The sequence below is a fragment of the Protopterus annectens genome, chromosome 14.part0 (genome assembly GCF_019279795.1).
Source record: "Protopterus annectens isolate FY-2018-M chromosome 14.part0, PAN1.0, whole genome shotgun sequence".
NCBI lineage: Eukaryota > Metazoa > Chordata > Ceratodontiformes > Protopteridae > Protopterus > Protopterus annectens.
The window spans coordinates 496,829,239-496,847,213 of NC_056748.1; the positions used below are offsets into that span (position 1 = coordinate 496,829,239).

The following is a 17,975-nucleotide window of genomic DNA, read 5'->3' on the forward strand; positions in this document are numbered from 1 at the left end:
ATTTGATCCTAGAGCAAAGAAGTTGAGACTGTATAGGTGGGGTGGAGAATAATTTTATCTGTATAGAAAATGAATTCTTGTAATTTCAGTGATCTGAATAGCATGTCAGTTAAAGAAAAAAATGGGGCATATATATAACAAGTTGATGTTATGTCACCTCTGAGTACTCCCTGCTCCCGAGTATGACAATCAAATCTTGGAGAGTGTGTGTGTGTGGGGGGGGGGATACTTTACCAACCCCAAAACACATTATGAAGGTGTAACAGATTTTTTGCAAATCCTTAATTCTTGTATTTCTCTATTCTGTAGGAGCAAACCAGTGTACTGGTTGTCACTATAAAACAGAGCTAAAAAATACAGTGACTAATGTACTTTGCTAATTTGGAATGGGACATGTTTACATAAGATTGGCTCTACTATTAAGATACTGATTGTGCAAGGATGGTGAAATAAGAGTTATAGGCTTCTTTTACTTCAGAAATACATGTAAAATAAACTGTTTCTTATTCTGCCAACATCTCAGGTTAGTAGTATTAATATTTAAAAAAATGTCCAATGTACATAGCTCTCAACTTCTTTGATCAAGACTCAGGGAGAATGTTAAAAATAATGGGAAATAAAGGCCCAAAATCAGGGACTATTTTTAAATATCACTCTAATTCATATAACATGTTAAGAAAACAGGATTTGCATCAACGGAATAAGTAAATGATAAATAAGTATGATACTGTAATTTCTAGCATTATTAACTAACTGTAAACAGTGGCTTACCAGCAAATCATGAATGTTTTCTTTTACATAAATTTATGTGCCTATGGCTTAAGTGATAATTCAGTAAATGTATTTTAAAAAGAGAACTAAATGTGCCCAATAAAACTAAAAGTGCCCCAGTACCTTCTGTACACATCTCAACTCTCCCTAATTTGGGTTCAAAAATGTGCTCTGTCCCTCCTAAGCACTCCTAAAAACATACGAGTTGAGACAAAAGGTGGTGGTTTACACTTAATAAATAATGACAATAATGTTTTACTTCAGAAAATGTATGCTGATTCACATTCTCGTATTCTTTCAACTGCCCATAAGAGCAAGTAATCGCAACCGTTTACTTTTACCGTCGTACTGATTCAGCAGCCCTTTAGCTGCTGATATACCTGTCAGCCTCATACCTCATAGTGCAAGACACCCAGACAAAATCTAAGGCAGCCCGTCCAGTACTGCTACACCTGCCCGCCTCATACAGCAAGAAATCCGGACAAAAACTCAATGTCCCTTTGGCTGCTGATATACCTCTCAAGCCTCTTACAGCAAGAAATCTGGACCGAACCTAAAATAACGTACGGAACAAGAACAGGGACTGTTTGTGCCGACTGACATAAGAAAATAAATAGAAAGGTGCTCTCTGCCAATACCAGCAAGACATTGTGATTTTCAACTCATTTTACCGGTGGACTGATTCAGCAGCCCTTCTGCTGCTGATGTACATGTCAGCCTCTTACAACAAGAAAACGGGACAAAAGATAAACCACGGAGGGGAAAAACAGCGAAAATAGGTACGATTTTTAAATACTGACTTTACAAAATTAGAAAGTTGCTGGAATTACAAGTACACCGATCATTCGTAAAAGGCAAATTTGCATATTGTACGAGTAAAACGATGGGTCGGTAATGGTAGAGAATGTAATCAGCAAATATAAAAAAGACTTAACATAAAAATTACCACAACTCAGGATTTACATAAAATACGCAGATTCATCAGCTGCATAGTTATTACCTGAGCACAGACTACCTGAGCAGACGCAGCTAAGTAGGAACTTAAAACCTAAGCGAATTTGACACTGGGAGCCAAAACAGGATTGGAATTAAAGATATACAGGATGTTTAAAAGAAAAATGATACTGTGGGTGGGAATGGGAGTGACGAGGTAAAATGGGCGTTAATTCAGTGAGCTGTAGTTTCGACCCGAATTTTCAACACTGGGATTGTCCCTTTAAGTTGTATTTTCTTTTCCCAATCTTTTAAGGAATTAGTTTAATTCATATTCAATGAAGCTTTCAGACTGGAGCAGACTAGGGTGTTAAAGGAGGATTCATAATGCTTTTATTTTTAATTATAATCAGAGAAACTTTTATCAGAATCAAATATAATCTTAAAATTTGTTTTCCTTGAAAAAAACTTAAAATCAGCCAAGATCTGAACAAGAATGACAGTAGTAGATGGGACAAATGAAACCCCCTTTTTAAAAAGAGAGAAATGTGCAGTATTTAATGAAAGACTACTAAAATTGAAAACTTTAGAATTATTATGTTAACAAGTAATACCATCCTGGGTAAATAGTGTTAAAAGACTAACAGACTTAGAAATGTTACAATTAAAAATACTAGCTTTTATCTTCTTCTTCCTTTGCCCCTCCCTCCTCTATTGGGGTGCTGGATGGTTTCCTTGTATGTCTGTGGTCTGTTGGTTAATTGATCCAATCATCTTAGAGAGGGAAACTCAGAAGGGTCTCCGAAGCCTATATCTATGCCCTCTGGCCTTTCATTTCTGTTGGAGTTATTGTTAGTGTTCACTGCATGTTCTGGGTGCCCTGTTGAAATACTGTCATAAAAATAGCCAGTTTACCATTGAGCCATTACACTTGGGCAAGGGTTATACCAATTTTAATTCATAGTCTTTTTCTGTTGCTAATTTAGCTGTTTTTCAGTTTTTAGAAATTGTACATTTATTGTCAACCTCTGAAAACACTTTTTTTTTTCAGTTTTTAGAAATTGTACATTTATTGTCAACCTCTGAAAACACTGTTTTTTAAGTCCTGTTTGTATTCTTCCAGTGTAAATAGAACATCATCTTGTATAATCTTATTTAAAGATTCACTTTCAGGATACAGGGTATTCATAGTACTATCATTATATACAATAATAGCTCACATGAGTGCAAAACCCCATCTGTCAAACATCTCAATTAATTCAGGACGAAATAAATTCTTTAACACCATTGTTTTGGAACTTAAATACTCTAGGCCCTTTTGGTTCTTATCTAGACATTCCCTTAAAAAGCAATTGTCCAAATGTAAAAACTGATATTTAAATAAACACCATTTAAACTTACTAGAATTGTACATGTAAGAGAACAAATTATCACAGCATTCGCAGTTTTGAAACATGCAATCTGATTGAAGTCATGTTTTTAAATCTCTAGTTCCAAAATCTTCCCACGAGTGGTTTACAAAATCTGGGTTGTCTCCATTAATTTGCATTGAATTACCAAGAGGAAAACATCCATGCTGCCATGCCATAGATGCTGAACTACCTGTTCACATTGGAGCCTGTGATGAAAGCAACCCATTCTGAAGCCCTTCATGGTTACAGGGTATATTAATAGTTTCTGTAGATACCAGAGAGCCAGTAGGAAACAATAAAAAAGATTGCGTGAACAGTCTGACCCATCGGGTCAGCTTACCCAAAAGTTCACTCTGGTTTCAGCAACAGAACTTTCACTCTCACAGTCCAATCCATTGTTAACCATGCTAGTGTTTCCACTAAGTTGTGGACTAATAAAAAATAAAACAAGGACGTAGGAATGACAGAACTCAAACAATCCATACCATAAATAAATGAACAACAGACTACCACAAAGAAGTGTTTTGGCAATTACTCGTGAACCACAATAAAGTCGAATAACGACAAGAATAGCTGATGATGTACTCTTTTATTAGAAATACCAGTAAACTGTTTCTTTTTAATCTTGTCAAGGACTTCTTCAGAACTAATGATTAAAACCTAAACCACTAGTATTTATATAAATTTTTTTTTTTTAGTTGTTGTGTCTTTCGGCTTTTCCCGGTTAGGGGTCGCCACAGCGGAACTCCAGTCCGCTAATGATTGGTAGTTGGTTTTTACATGCCGAGTTACCAGCCCTGACGCACAACCTTCAACGAAGGTACACCCATTCACGCATGTCTCCACGCAGCAGACGCTCTAGCTGAGAATCGAACCGGACAGCGTTTTACTGTGAGGTAACAATGCTACCGCAGCACCATACTAGTATTTATATAAACTAATTACCATAATTAAGTGAAATTGAGTCATTCGTTATTCTTAAAGGGAACATACAACAAGAAATACATAAATCCATTGTAAACTTGTATGCACAAAAAATAATACACATCTATACAGTACACCAAAAATTAACAATTTTATTAAGATGCATGTACATTTCATGTCCAATTAGCAATAAGTGTTCATAAATAACAGCTTAGCAACCACCAGAAGCTGTGATCGAAATTTTCATCAGCAATTACATCAATTTTGGGTAGAGAGATTCATTACAAAGTGCTTCTTCCATCACTGAAATAAACTGCCTTTGGAGTTAAAGTATTGTAATACATTATCATCCTTCAAACAGAACCTGGACGAGTGATGGGTACCCCCAAATTTATTATGGAACTAACTGGCCTAGCCCTCCTTGAGATAGGGTATACAGCCTGAGGGGTGAGTACTGGCAACCCACTGATGGTCTAGAGGCTAAATTGCCTTGAAACCCTGTAAGAAATGAAAGATATCACTCTCCAAACAGACTGTATTAAAATGGCTACCTCACTGTACTACTATCTGCTACTGTGCCCGTGGTTAGACTCTGAAGATGCATGTCAGGTGATATTGTACTAGAGTCATTGTTGCTATTGATACTTTTATTAGAGGAGTAAACACCCAGGCTGCTCTAAAGGCAGCCTGTTGATCATCTGAGTGTATTTTTTCTAAGTACTACAGGCAGAATATCTTATGCAGGGCAAACCAGGCTTGGCCACTGCTGTACTGTAGGGTCTCCTGTAGCCTTCCTTAGGAAAGTAGCCAACCTTTCAAACCAGCAAATGAACTTTGCGAATCTTTCCAAACGTTATGCCCTCATCAGTTATTAATATGATGAATGTAGTACACTTGTGTAGAGGAGTTGCCATAACAGCAGATCTTTAAGATTACTGTTACAGTATAGTTTCCCCTTCCTCCTTCCCTGTTTGGCAGTTTTGAGCATCCAGTGGCTGGAGCAGGTACTAGTTTGTTAAACTCTCCCCACACCTGTCAGTCTGTTGTGGGGTTTTCTTGTCATAGTTTCTGTTAGGTTTCTTGTGTTAGCTTGGATTAGGCTGGAGAAGGCAGATTGCCTAATGAAGTCTGTAAAAGCCTTGGAAATCTGTACAGAGGGCAGTTGGCAGTCAGAGACTGCCATATCTGGGCTGCTTGGACAGTAAAAAAAACAAAGATGGCATAGCTAATGTTCTTTATTCAGAGAATGTGATTTTGTCTCTGGAATGGAGGCAGTATCATGACAGGGGGCAGAGGGTACAAATCTTTGGAAGTTAGGCCAGATGTTTGACCTCACCTGCAGCCAAGTTCTCACCAACAGTGATCCTAATTGCACATCTAGTTAAGGTAACTCCTTTATACAGTTGTACTTTATAATACCAGGACAACTGCAGTCATTAATGTATATTAATGTCTGGGCACTAAGATGGTAATGATTAGGTAACCTGTTTTACCAGATAGGTAGGCTAATCTACCACTTGTCTGTAAATTAAGTTGAATTTACTAATTACTGTCATGGTTTTCTGTAGAGATGAAACTTTCTTTTTTTTTTTTTTTTTAGGTACTCACTATTATAATTGCCAGCCGTCAAGCCCTCCACTTTCATCTCAACCCATTTGTTCCACAGTGTTTGGGACACAACCAGTATTATACTGGGGCAAGAGCTACCTGGCGAAGCAGTCATTCAGGCAGCCATGAAGTTTGCTTATCCAACCCATCTGCAGGCCATCCGCTACCACTGCATTCAGGCCAGCAAATGGCTCCTTCACTCCACATCATGGCTATGTTCATTCCACCTTCATGAGGTTCCAGGGAGAGAACTGGTGTAGATCCCTCCTGTCTCTATCTGTCCCTGCCACTGGCCCTCTGCGATCCCACCTGTGGCTTTGTAGCAGAGTCTTCATCCATGGTGACGACCCATTTTTTCATCCATTCTGACCCCATCCTAATCCCATCTCTCTGGTGGTGACATAATCACTTGCATTCCTGCTCATCCCAGGGATTACTAGTACCACTGTGTCCCACTCATGCAGGATCATGCAGGGACAAGGGCTTGCTATTTCTGGCTTGGGTAGCTAAAGAGTATGTCCTTCCCTCCATTGGCTGCTCATTTGCCCTTTAGTTATATTGGCTTCTGTCCTAGCACCATAATAACAGTCAAGCTAGCTGAGACCCCCTTAGGATGTGGGAGACATATCAATGCCTTTTCCATCCCTCCCTTTCTGGTTTTGCAGAGTCTGAGCTGATTTCTGAACTCCGGTTATTTCTGATGCAAAGTCAGGGCTTTATACCTACGTGCCACAGAGTTGCAGTACTATGAAGGAGGAACCCTGAGTATGTGTATAAGTTGGGGAGTCTGTAAATCCTGCTTCGGCTATGGTTAGAAGATGAAGATTGTTAGTATTATTGTAGCTATGATTATTATTATTATTATTATTATTACAGTTTAAAAATGTTTTCTTTACCTTTCTTTGTTTTTTAAATAAGCTTGTTGTAAACCAGCAGATCTGTGAGTGGAGATGCTTGGAGTTTTGCACATGCATATGTAGATTAGCATGCTTTTGCATGTACAATATACAGCTTAAGTACAGTCTGTACTACTTGTGACTTGAAACACAATGTGCAGTTACGTAATGACTGGCAATACATACATATACATGCACACACACACACACACACACACACACACATATATATATATATATATATATATATATATATATATATATGTATACACACACACTATATATATATATATATATATATATATATATATATATATATATATATATATATATATATAGGGTCTATATCAGAACACCAAACGTTCAAAATGTCGAGTATTCTAATATCGACCCGTTGAAAATATCGAAGAAACAAAAATCGAATTTTTTCCTAGGGAAAGAATTTGGTTGTCCATTTCTGTTGCTTCGGTATTTTCAGCACTGTGGTGGAAAGTTACGGGTCGGGTTCAGGTAAGTGTGTGATTTTGTGGATGTGAGGGTTAGGGCAGGTCAGGTGAGTTAGGGTTAGGGTGCGGGTCAGGTAAGTGTGCGATTGTGTGGACGTTAGGGTTAGGGTGTGGGTGAGATGACTGTGTGATAGTGACGGACCTTAGCATTAGGGTTTGGGTTAAGGTAAGTGGATAGTTAGTGGTGTATGTATAGTTTAGTGTAGGGTTAGGTGTAAGAGTTTCGGTGTATGTGTGTGGATTGCTGTTTGGTGTGCTTGTGTTGTGTATATGTGTTTTGGAACAGCAAATTTTTTCCTTAGGAAAAAATTTGCTGTTCTGAATGTTTGATGTTTTAAATTTTCGATTCATAGGGTTCGATATTAGAACACTTGACATTTTGAATGTTCCATGTTATGATATAGACCCATATATATATATATATATATATATATATATATATATATATATATATATATATATGTGCATGTATTTTTTTATTTTTATTTTTTTTTTTTAATTTGAGTTAATCAGCAGGACTGGTGAGTTTCCCATGTCATGTAAAACTGGAAAAAAACTTGTAGATTATCACTTACTAATAGACTGGATTGAAAGATAAAGATTTTTTACTATCTAGATTGTTCTGTGTATATAACTGAATCAGCCTTTGTTTTTTTTTTTCAGCCACCACAGATGTAGATCTTTAAAATGGCCATTCCTGGAAGGAAAGGAAAGGCTTCAATGCTGCTTCTAAAATGTATGCTTTTTGTAATGAAAATATTTAATAAAAATCAAGATGTTGTTTTGATGAATGTCAACTATTGTCTTAACAGGTGCGGTTCACTTGTGTTATGGTTTTTGGGTGTTTCCATTTAATATGTGCCTCAGTAATTCTCTTCAAAAGACAGAACATGATGGCATTCAGAGTTGGTGGGGCCTTGGAAAGTCTTCAGAGGCAGTATTACATGTTGAATCTTTGTTTCTCTATGCTGACCTTTGACCTTCAAGCACAGGTAATACATTTTTAAGAATCTACCCAAGTGTGTAATTTTTTTTTTTTTTAATTTTACAGACATATCAGCATTGTAAGGCAAGTGTGTGATTCGGGGTATTAGAAAGAGGCATTGCAAATATTGATTAAAATATGATTAATAAAAGCAAAATATAAAATTGTGTAGGTTATTACAGAGGACTGGGTATACTACAAGACAAAATAACATTGTAATAATGTTGAAGTCAGAGACCACATAACAGATTGTGCTAGATAATTTGGAAATATATTTACTTGAACTATATCAAACTCCAGTAATCCATATAATATATAAATGTGATGGTTATTTCTAATAACTCAGAAAGCATTCTAGTTAAAATGCTGAATGGGTTTGCTTAAATCCATTAAAGCTTCTTGTCATAAACACGCAAAACACAAAGTACAATTGATCCCAGCTATTGTAGTTCTTTCCTCAGCAAAGTGCAAAAAAATGTTAAATAACTAAAGCTTTTGGCTAATTTTGTTCTCTGACTTCAGGTGACTAAAAGTTAAGTCACTAACTGATGGTATGATGTTAGAAAGAAGCAGGTCTAATCCTGTTATTGTAGTGTGTTGCACTTTACTGGACCATTGCAGGGCAGTCAGAGAAAGAGTAGATACGCTCTCCTGCAGAACAATTATGAATAGGTAAGTCAATATTCTACAGTATATGGTAATGACATATGATGATTCAAATTATGACAATCCTTTTATTCCTCATATTGTCCTTTTTTCCATAAGCAGTGAAGACATTGAATTAGTTCTCTTGTTACTTGGGACTTTTTTGTTTTTCTATGGAAAATTAGTAGATCTGACTTCAGAGGTCCTCTGCAGTATGTAACTTCAGATTTTCTTATTTAAGATACTCTATTCTGAAGTTTCTGTAGCTTCTATACCTTCGTCCTGCACATCTCATGAAGTTACTTGTCAGGTTTGGAGAGCACACTCAACCCCTGCATTTCAAAAGTTCATTTCTGACACTCAGTGTATCCTAAGGTGTATCATTAGACAGTTCCCATATTTGGTGTGTTAAAATCAGAAGTTTTTGAATTGTTCCATTAATCATCAGATTACAATCCGGGAGCCATACTAATACTGTTTGTACTACCTGGGAGAGGCACAGAATGTTAAACACTATCACAGGTCCATTACAACAACTATCAGTAGACCCCCTTTGTGCAAAACCAGGTCAGTGTCTGATAGAGAGGGGAAGATACAGGACTAGGAGGCCAGGCATAGGCTAAAACTATCATTAAAAATGTTTTTTTTTTTTTCTTCTGACAAGCTGTTGTTTTGCTGGGGAGCTCTTTGAGTCATGCTTGCTGGTGTGTCTGATGACAACAGATCAGTAGAGGAACACTCTGAAGAGACACACTGGGGCCTAAGTACATCTCAGATTTATTTAGGTTAGTAAGTTTGGGGGCCATGTACAATAGTGTTGAGATTATATGGGTTTGAGTAATGGCAATCTTGGCATTCTTAGTGAAGTAGTGTTTCTTCCTATATAGTGTACCAAGTTTTTTATGTACTAGGAAATGTGAATATTGTATTTAAGTTTGCAGTAAGTTGGGGTTATGATGGTATTAAGAAAAGGGATGTTAAATGAGATAGTGGGAGAGGTAGCTTTGTTAGGATAGAAGATCATGAGTTTTTTTTTTTTTTTTTTTATTAGGGTTTAGGATTAATTGGGCATTTATGAGCCATGACTCAACTGAAAGAAAGGCTTTTTGTGTTAGATTCTGAAGTTCTAGAAGAGAGGATGCAGCACATGTTACTGTTGAGTTGTCTGCATATTGGATGAGGGAAGCCTGAGGGGTTGACAAGTGAAGATTATTTGTAAATATTGAGAATAGAAGTGGGCCTAAGATAGAGCCTTGGGGAACTCCTAGAGTTACTGGCAAAAGAGGTGATAGAGTCTGTTGCCAAGAGACTGCTTGCTGGCATCCAGGGAGGTAATCTTGGAACCAAGCAAGGCTAGAATTACAAAAATTTTGTTCAGAGAAGACATTTACAAGGTTAGAATGTGAAACAATATCAAAGGTAGTCTTCAAAGGCACTTATTTTAAAAAATGCAGTTATTTTGAAGAGTGCTGTTGAGCATAGTAAGTTTCTGGCATAAATTTCTGACGTATGTGTGTATGTTCATACATAATTCCAAGGGTCTTTATTACTGTATGTTGGCATGGCAGAGGAATTTTGCAGACCCAATCCACTTGTGTTCATCATAATATTGCAGAGAATTGGAAAGTATTTCAGCAGGAATATATTTTCATACAAGCAGCTTTTTCTGACAAAGATGCAAGTATGAGGGCATTTATTTTGCTTAATCTAGTGGGGTCAGAGGCCATTGAAAGTGAGCGTTCATTTGTGTATGCACCAACAGTATATGCAGGAGAAGGGGAAAACCGCCATATTGTTGTACAAGCTGAATCAAGGGAGGACCCTGAGTGCTTGAAATGTAAATTTAGAGAAATGTGCAACCCGGAGACACAATTATTTTATACAAGAGACCAAAAGCAAGGAGAAACATTTGCAACTTACATTACTGACTTGAGAAACAAAGCTAAAACATGCAAATTTGGTGATTTGAAAGATGAGTTGATAAAAAAACAGGCTAGTGTGTGGTATTAATGCTGCAGTAAGAAATATTTTGCTTCAAGACAGTGATTTAATGCTGAGCAAAGCCATAGAGATTTGTCAAATACACACGCTTACAGAAAGGCACACAAATATGCTTGCAAGTGATAAGAGCATGGCTTCAGCAGCCTCTAGAGCAAACACTGACAGCATGCAACACACGGCTAACAGAAACAGGCCTAAGCACATGGCAGCTGCAGCCCCTGCAGGATTTCCAGGGAGAGCCCATACCTTTCCAGCAAGTTGTAAGACTAGCTTGGCAAAATGAACATGCTCAGTGCAGCATAATGGTGAATCAGGAAAACCCAAGTCAAGTCTTATTGTTAACTGTTATAATTTGCATTTGTATTTACCTCTAAATACGCCCAATATTGGAATTTCTGTAAACATTACCTAGATGACATTTGTATTTTTTGGGCAGGAACCAAGGCTTTATTGATGGAATGTATAGAGTATCTTAACTAAACTACTAAGTTTTTGAAATTTACCCACCATATCAGTTATGAGGATATGAAATTTTTGGATATTACTCTACAGAAACTCCCTGAAAAGCAATACTTTAAGTCTGTGGTTTATAGGAAAGGGATATTCTCAAATTCATATTTACACTTTTCAAGCTCCCATCCCTATACACAAAAAAGGAGTACCTTAAAGGGACAGTTTATACGTAGTTGTAGAATGACTTCTAGCAATGTAGATTTTGAAATAAAGATTAATAAATTGAGGGCCATGTTTATGGAAAGACAATACCCTGTTGATCTAATTGAGCAAATAGTGGCTGAAGTAAGGTTGGGTAGAAAGGATAGGTTTAGACCAATTTTGGGTGTAAGCCTGGAAGTTATTGAGAACGGGAGTAATAACGCTACTGTTTTAACACGGGTAGATCACGTAGAACATCAAGTTAGAAATAACAGGAAGGAATTGGATAACCACCCTGCAGGGATTTTTGTCCTACAATGTTGCATTGACACTCCAACTATAAGAGGCATAATTGCCGAACATTGGGGAAAATTTAGTGGCTATTCTGATTTGGAAGTATTATTTGAAGTCCCTTTGAAATTTAGTTATAAGAAAGGAAGAAACCTTAAGGACATTTTGGAACAGAAAAAGAAGGTTACTAACCAAAGAAGGAAGGGAACTAAGTGTGGGTCTTGCCCACAATGTCCCTACATTATTAATCAGGACAAGGTGTATATTACAGGGAGAGGGAAGATTATTGAAGCAGACACCTTTGCCAACTGCAATAGTGAGGGGGTCATTTACCTTACCTCATGTAAAATACGTGGGGCATTTTATGTGGGTAAGACCACACGTAAATTAAAGAGGAGAGTGTATGAACACATGAATGCTGTAAGGACACATGATGGTAACAATACATTGTATTAGCACACATTGGATTGTAAAAATTCCAAGTGGATATTTTTTGTTTTGGAAAATATCGACCCTGACCCCAGGGGTGGTGCATGGGAGATGAGGATAGATGTGAGGGAGCTTTTTTGGCAGTTGGTGTTAGAGGCTAATAAGCATCAAGGAATTAATGAACATCTATCCATAGTACCCGTTTTAAAGATGAGAGCTGCTAAACTATAAAGAAAAAAAGAAAAAATACAAGTCAAAGTTTAGATTATTGGGTGGCGTAGTTGGGATGCCTATATTTTATATTATATATTTTATATTTATATTTATATTTATACATATCTTTATATAAGTAGTTTATTATTAAGGACGATCTTTAAATTTTGAAATGTGTGTATAGTATTTACATATACATATACATTTTCTATTTTTTCATTGGTTTTATAAACAGAGATTGAATTTTAGGCATTATATGTTTACACATTTTATTTACTGTTAATACGAGATTTCAAACACACATTATTTTAAAGAATATATGACTTTAAGGAATTGATTTTAATTGGTTGATTAAATAATTGTATTGATTACGTGTTGTATAAAAGGAAGTCACAGCTTGGTAAATCTGTTTTGCATCTGAGAAGTATAACTAAGACGAAAACGCTATTGTGGATTAATTGCGTTAATGCAATAAAGCTGTTGGTTCCACATTTCGCTGTGCTTGAATTCTTCAACCTCCCAGAGTGCCAGGACAGTGTTGGTTAACTGTTGTAATTGTATTGCTAATCACGAGTCCAAAAGAGAAACGTGCTTAGCATTTGGTCAGCAGTGCCACAAGTGTAAAAAATGGAACCACCTTCAAAAGCTTTGTAAATTAAGCAAGCCTCCTTCATTTATTAAGAAAGATCACTCAAAAAACCAAGTTGATCGTATTGAAAGCTGCAACTCTACTTTCTATGTAGATGGTGTATCAGTGGTTGGTGAAAAGGTTAATGCAGTAGATTTGTTGGCAAAAAACAGTGTTTTGTACTGTCCTTATTAATGGTAAACCCACAGAGCTCAAAGTTGGCACTGGTTCAAAGTATAATGTTATGTCAGCAGAAACATTTGCTAGAGTAAGAGTTGGTGAACAACTTAATTTGGCCAATTGTGTGAAGCTTGTTGCTTATGGAGGTGAAGAGATTCAAACCGAAGGCTCAGTAGTGCTTTCATGCTATTCAGCTGGAAACAGTTACAGCTTGCAATTTTATGTAGTCAAAAGACCTGTGCAGTCATTATTACGTCTCAGAGACAGTTTAAGAATGAAACTGCTTTTTTTTTACCAAAGAATTCCATCATGTAAGCACATGTCCTAGTTCCAGTTTCACCAATGTTATTTTCACAGAGTATGCTGATGTTTTTGAAGACAAGCTAGGTAAACTTCCAGTTGTGTACTCCATGAAATTAGACCCAGAGGTCAGTCCAGTGGTCAGACCAGCGAGAAGAGTTCCAGTAGCCATGCAGGACAGAGTCAAAGTCCAGTTAGATGAAATGGTGCAGAAAGGTGTGATTTGTCCAGTTGCAGAACCAACTGAATGGGTGTCTTCCATGGTAGTTGCTCATAAACGTTCAGATGAAATCAGAATTTGTATTGGCCCAAGATACTTAAAGCATTAGAGACCCAACCATCCTATGTGTACAGTTGAGACCTTCATGCCAAATGCCACTGTTTTTTTCTGTCTTAGATGCAAAGACTTCATTTTGGCAAGTAATGCTTGATCACAGATTTTCACTACTTGACTACATTTAGCGCACCATTTGGTAGGTACAGATTTCTCAGAATGCCTTTTGGAATAAATTCTGCCACTGAAGTCTTTCAGTGTGCAATGGAGCAAATTTTTTCAGGCTATCCATGTGCTATAATAGTAGATGATTTACTAGTTGGAGGCAGTGGTGAAGCAGAGCATAACAGAAACCTCAGGAAAGTTCTGGAAAGAGCACGTGAAGTGAATCTGAAATTCAGTCCTCTGAAATGTAAATTCAGGCTACCAGAAGCTACTTATATAGGTAATTTATTTACCAGTTCAGGCTTATGACCAGATCCTTCCAAACAGCTATTCTTGAAAAAATAGATGCCAGCTCCAGACAATGTCCAAACCTTACAGCATTTTCTTGGTATGGTTACCTATTTGGGCAAGTTTATACCAGACTTCAAGTGAATTATCAGCACCCTTAAGAGAGCTGACACTCAAAAATGTTACCTGGTCATGGCTGGAACAACACCAGTGAGCATTTGATGACCTTAAACAGAAAATTGCCAGTCCACCTACGTTAAGATACTATATCCACAAACCAGTGATTCTTTCCTGTGATGCTTAAAAAGTTTGGTCTTGGTGCAGTTATTCTTCAAGAGGGTAGACCAGTAGCCTATGCATCTAGAACTCTTACCCAAACTGAAATGCAGTAGACCCAAATTGAGAAGGAACTTTTGGCAATTGTGTTTGCATGTTCGAAGTTCCATGATTATATTTATGGCCGAGCTATCCAGATTGAAACTGATCATTAACCTGTAGGGACTATTTTAAAGAAGTCTATGCATACAGTTCCACCGAGAATACAATGAATGATGCTAGATTACAAAAGTATAATTTCAAAATGGTCTATACAAAAGGGAAGCTTCTTTATGTGGCTGATACCTTATCCAGATCACCCAGAAATACCACAGAAAAGCTTGATGCAGAGGATTTTGACTTCAATGTCATGGAAGTGCATAATTTTTCTACCACAACACTTGAGATCACAAGACTGATCCAGTTTTGCAAAAGTTCAACCACTTCATCGGTGTTGGATGGCTCTCAAAGCAATCTTGTGTACCAACAGAAGTGCAACCTTATTTTCCTTACAGAGATGAGATGTTGATGGAAGATGGTATCATTTTCAAAGGTCCTAAAGTTGTCATTCCTACTTCCTTACAACATGAGTACATCCAGATTTTGCATCGTGGCCACCCAGGTTCCAGGGCTACCAAAAGAGTGAGAGGGCTAATATTTTGGCTTTCTTTATCAAAAGATATTGATAAAGTACTTTCATATTGTTCAGTCTGCAATGGTACTAAACCGCATTTGCAAAAAGAACTCCTTCCGCTAAACCAGATTCCTGAAATACCTTGGCCAATAGTAGCCACTGACCTATTCGAGTGAAACAGTCAACATTAGTTAGTGTTGGTAGACTCCTTATTCAAATTGGTTTGAGATTGATCTACTACAACTTCCAGTACTGTCATGTCATTTCTCAGTCCATGGTAGTCCACACAAAGTTATTTCTGACAACTGTGCCCAGTTTACCAGTCAGCTATTTCAGAAATTTGCAAAAGGGTGAGACTTTATCCATGTACCAGTGGTCCTGAGTACCCACAGCCTAGCTGAATGTGCAGTACAAAGTGCAGAGTAATTACTAGAGGAGTCAAAGCATGACAATACTGATGTTTTCTTGAATTTGCTTAATCTCAGAAATATACGCCATGACAATTTACTTGGTTCACCTGCTCAGAGACTTCTATCTAGACAAACCAGAACAACCTTGCCTATCCGTTCCAGTATGGTGCCTAATGCTAAAATCACCAGAGCAAGCAAAGCCCAGCTATTTAAAAATCGTTCATTCCAGAAGTCCAGCTATGATAAAACAAGCAGATTTCTTCGTCCATTGAAAGAAGGAGAGGTAGTGAGGATGCAAACAAATTGGTCAAGTGAGAGGTATATGTGCCAAGCCGAGATCTTATGTGGTGGAATCAGAGGGTATAGAATACAGAAGAAATCTCGGGCATCTTCTTCCTGTGTCTGAAACAATATCACAGCATTGTACCTGTGATATAGACTCTAGATCTCAAAGCAATCCAGGCGATGTTCCTGTTGAAGGACATGTCTCAGTATCTGTTCCCATTCCTGATGATGTCCTAGATATCCCTGAAGTTGAACATTCATTAAAGACTGTCCATGTTGCTAAACACAGTCCTGGATTTTATGTCACATGATTAGGTAGTATTTCCAGACCTAGTGTAAAATACACAGCAATTTGGACATGATTGTTTCATTTGTAATTAGTTCTGTATAAATGCATGTCAAAGGATTATTTCTGTGCAATTGCATGTCAATGATTGTTATCATTATTACTGTGCATGACTTATTTCTGAAAGAGGGAGGGTGTAGAACAGAGCTTGTGTTGTAACTTTAAGAAACATTTCAAAGTGAGGGCACATGAGAATAAACAGAGAACACGTGCAGGCAGCAGTGCCATTTTGAGAGAACAGCCAGAGTGTTAACATGTCTGAGTGCAGTAGTCTAGCTGTTTATAAGATTATTTAAGTTTGTTACTAAGCCTCAATCTTGATGTGTTTGTATGTAATAGACCTGCTTGAACCGAACCCAGAACTGTTAGTCTGTTTTATCCTGACCGGACGAGCAACAGGTGGGATTATGAGAATTGTCAAAACGCTGGACACTCACAAACTGTTTGAATGGTGGTGAGATGCACCTTCACAGATCTAGGAATATTCCCTTAAAGATGGTTTAAGTCCAACAGTTAGGCCACTCATGACTCTGTGTCACTTCTGATATGTTCTGTTGCTTGCAGTGGTGCTGCATCACCCAACATCCATGTGATGTTTATTTGTTGTGTTGCACACTGGGTGAGCTCAGGCTATGTCCTTCCTTCTGTATCTAGAAGTAGGGATTATCTTTTGATTGTGAGGTTATATTGTATTGACTACAGAAAGGATAATGAGGTCAGGTCCCCTATGTAGATGTCCTCCTTTGTTGAGATAAAATAATGAAGTTCATCATGGACTGATGTCACCCATTTCATTCACCACAGAAGTACATGACTCAGTATTTGGATAAGAATAAGTAGCCCTCTCTTATCCCCTATGAACTTGCCATGAAGGATCCCATTTATGCAGCTTGGAAGTATCAAGATTCATTTCACTGTACCTCTAAAAAAAAAGACAGATGCTGTCTACAGACTCCTGGAAGAGTAGAACTGATATCTTGGCATCTATAGCATGGCTTTCGTCCCTCCCATAGCACTACTACTGCCCTTCTTTCATTTACTGATCACATCAACAAAAACCGTAATAATAACATCCTCTCATCTGCTGTCTTTATTGATCTCTCAAAAGCATTCGACATGGTAAATCATCATATTCTCTTGAATCTTCTGAAATCACTCTCACTTGACACTCTTGCACTGCAGTGGTTCAAGTCTTACTTAGATAATCGGAAACAGGCAGTGCTCTGGGATAACACTCCATCCTCCCCTCTTCCTATCTCCCTTGGTGTAACCCAAGGATCTGTTTTAGGCCCTCTTTTATTTTCCATATTTATCAATGATCTGGCTTCTAGCATCCTCCAAGCTGTAACCATACAATATGCTGATGATTCCACTTTAGTCTCCTCAGCCACAAACCTAGCTGAACTTCAAACCCTCACCCAAAATGTCTTTGGGCTTGTAGAAGACTGGTTTTTACAGCGATGTCTCCTTCTCAATCCCAAAAAGACTAAACTACTGCTATTTACTCCAACACAAAAATCTACTCCAATCTAATTCTCTATCGTATCTAAAAACGGCACAGTTATATCTCCTGACACAACAACCAAACTCTTAGGGGTTACTATTGACCATAGCCTTAACTGTGACACTCATATTAACACCACTATTAAATCCATAAACAAAGAGCTTGGCTCCCTCTACAAAATCAAGCCCTTCCTCACTCCCACAGCCAGAACTACCGTAGCCCGCACCCACCTTATCTCTACTCTCTTCTATGCTTCACCTATATTCACTAATCTTTCAAAAACTAACCTGAACAAATTGACTACCTCCTATAATAGTATAGCCAGATTTGCTACCAGCTCCCCATTTAGAACACACCACTGCCTAAATTTAAAACAAC

General features: G+C 37.6%; 1 protein-coding gene across 1 annotated transcript in view; it reads left to right on the top strand.

Annotated features, from left to right (window-relative positions):
• The window catches only part of LOC122788688, a 728,859-nt gene that overhangs the window by 198,650 nt on the left and 512,234 nt on the right, over nucleotides 1–17,975 (top strand). Inside the window, exon 5 of the mRNA XM_044055582.1 lies at nucleotides 7,863–8,042. Within this exon, the coding sequence (XP_043911517.1) occupies nucleotides 7,863–8,042 (180 nt within the window). The remainder of the gene's footprint in view (nucleotides 1–7,862; nucleotides 8,043–17,975) is intronic.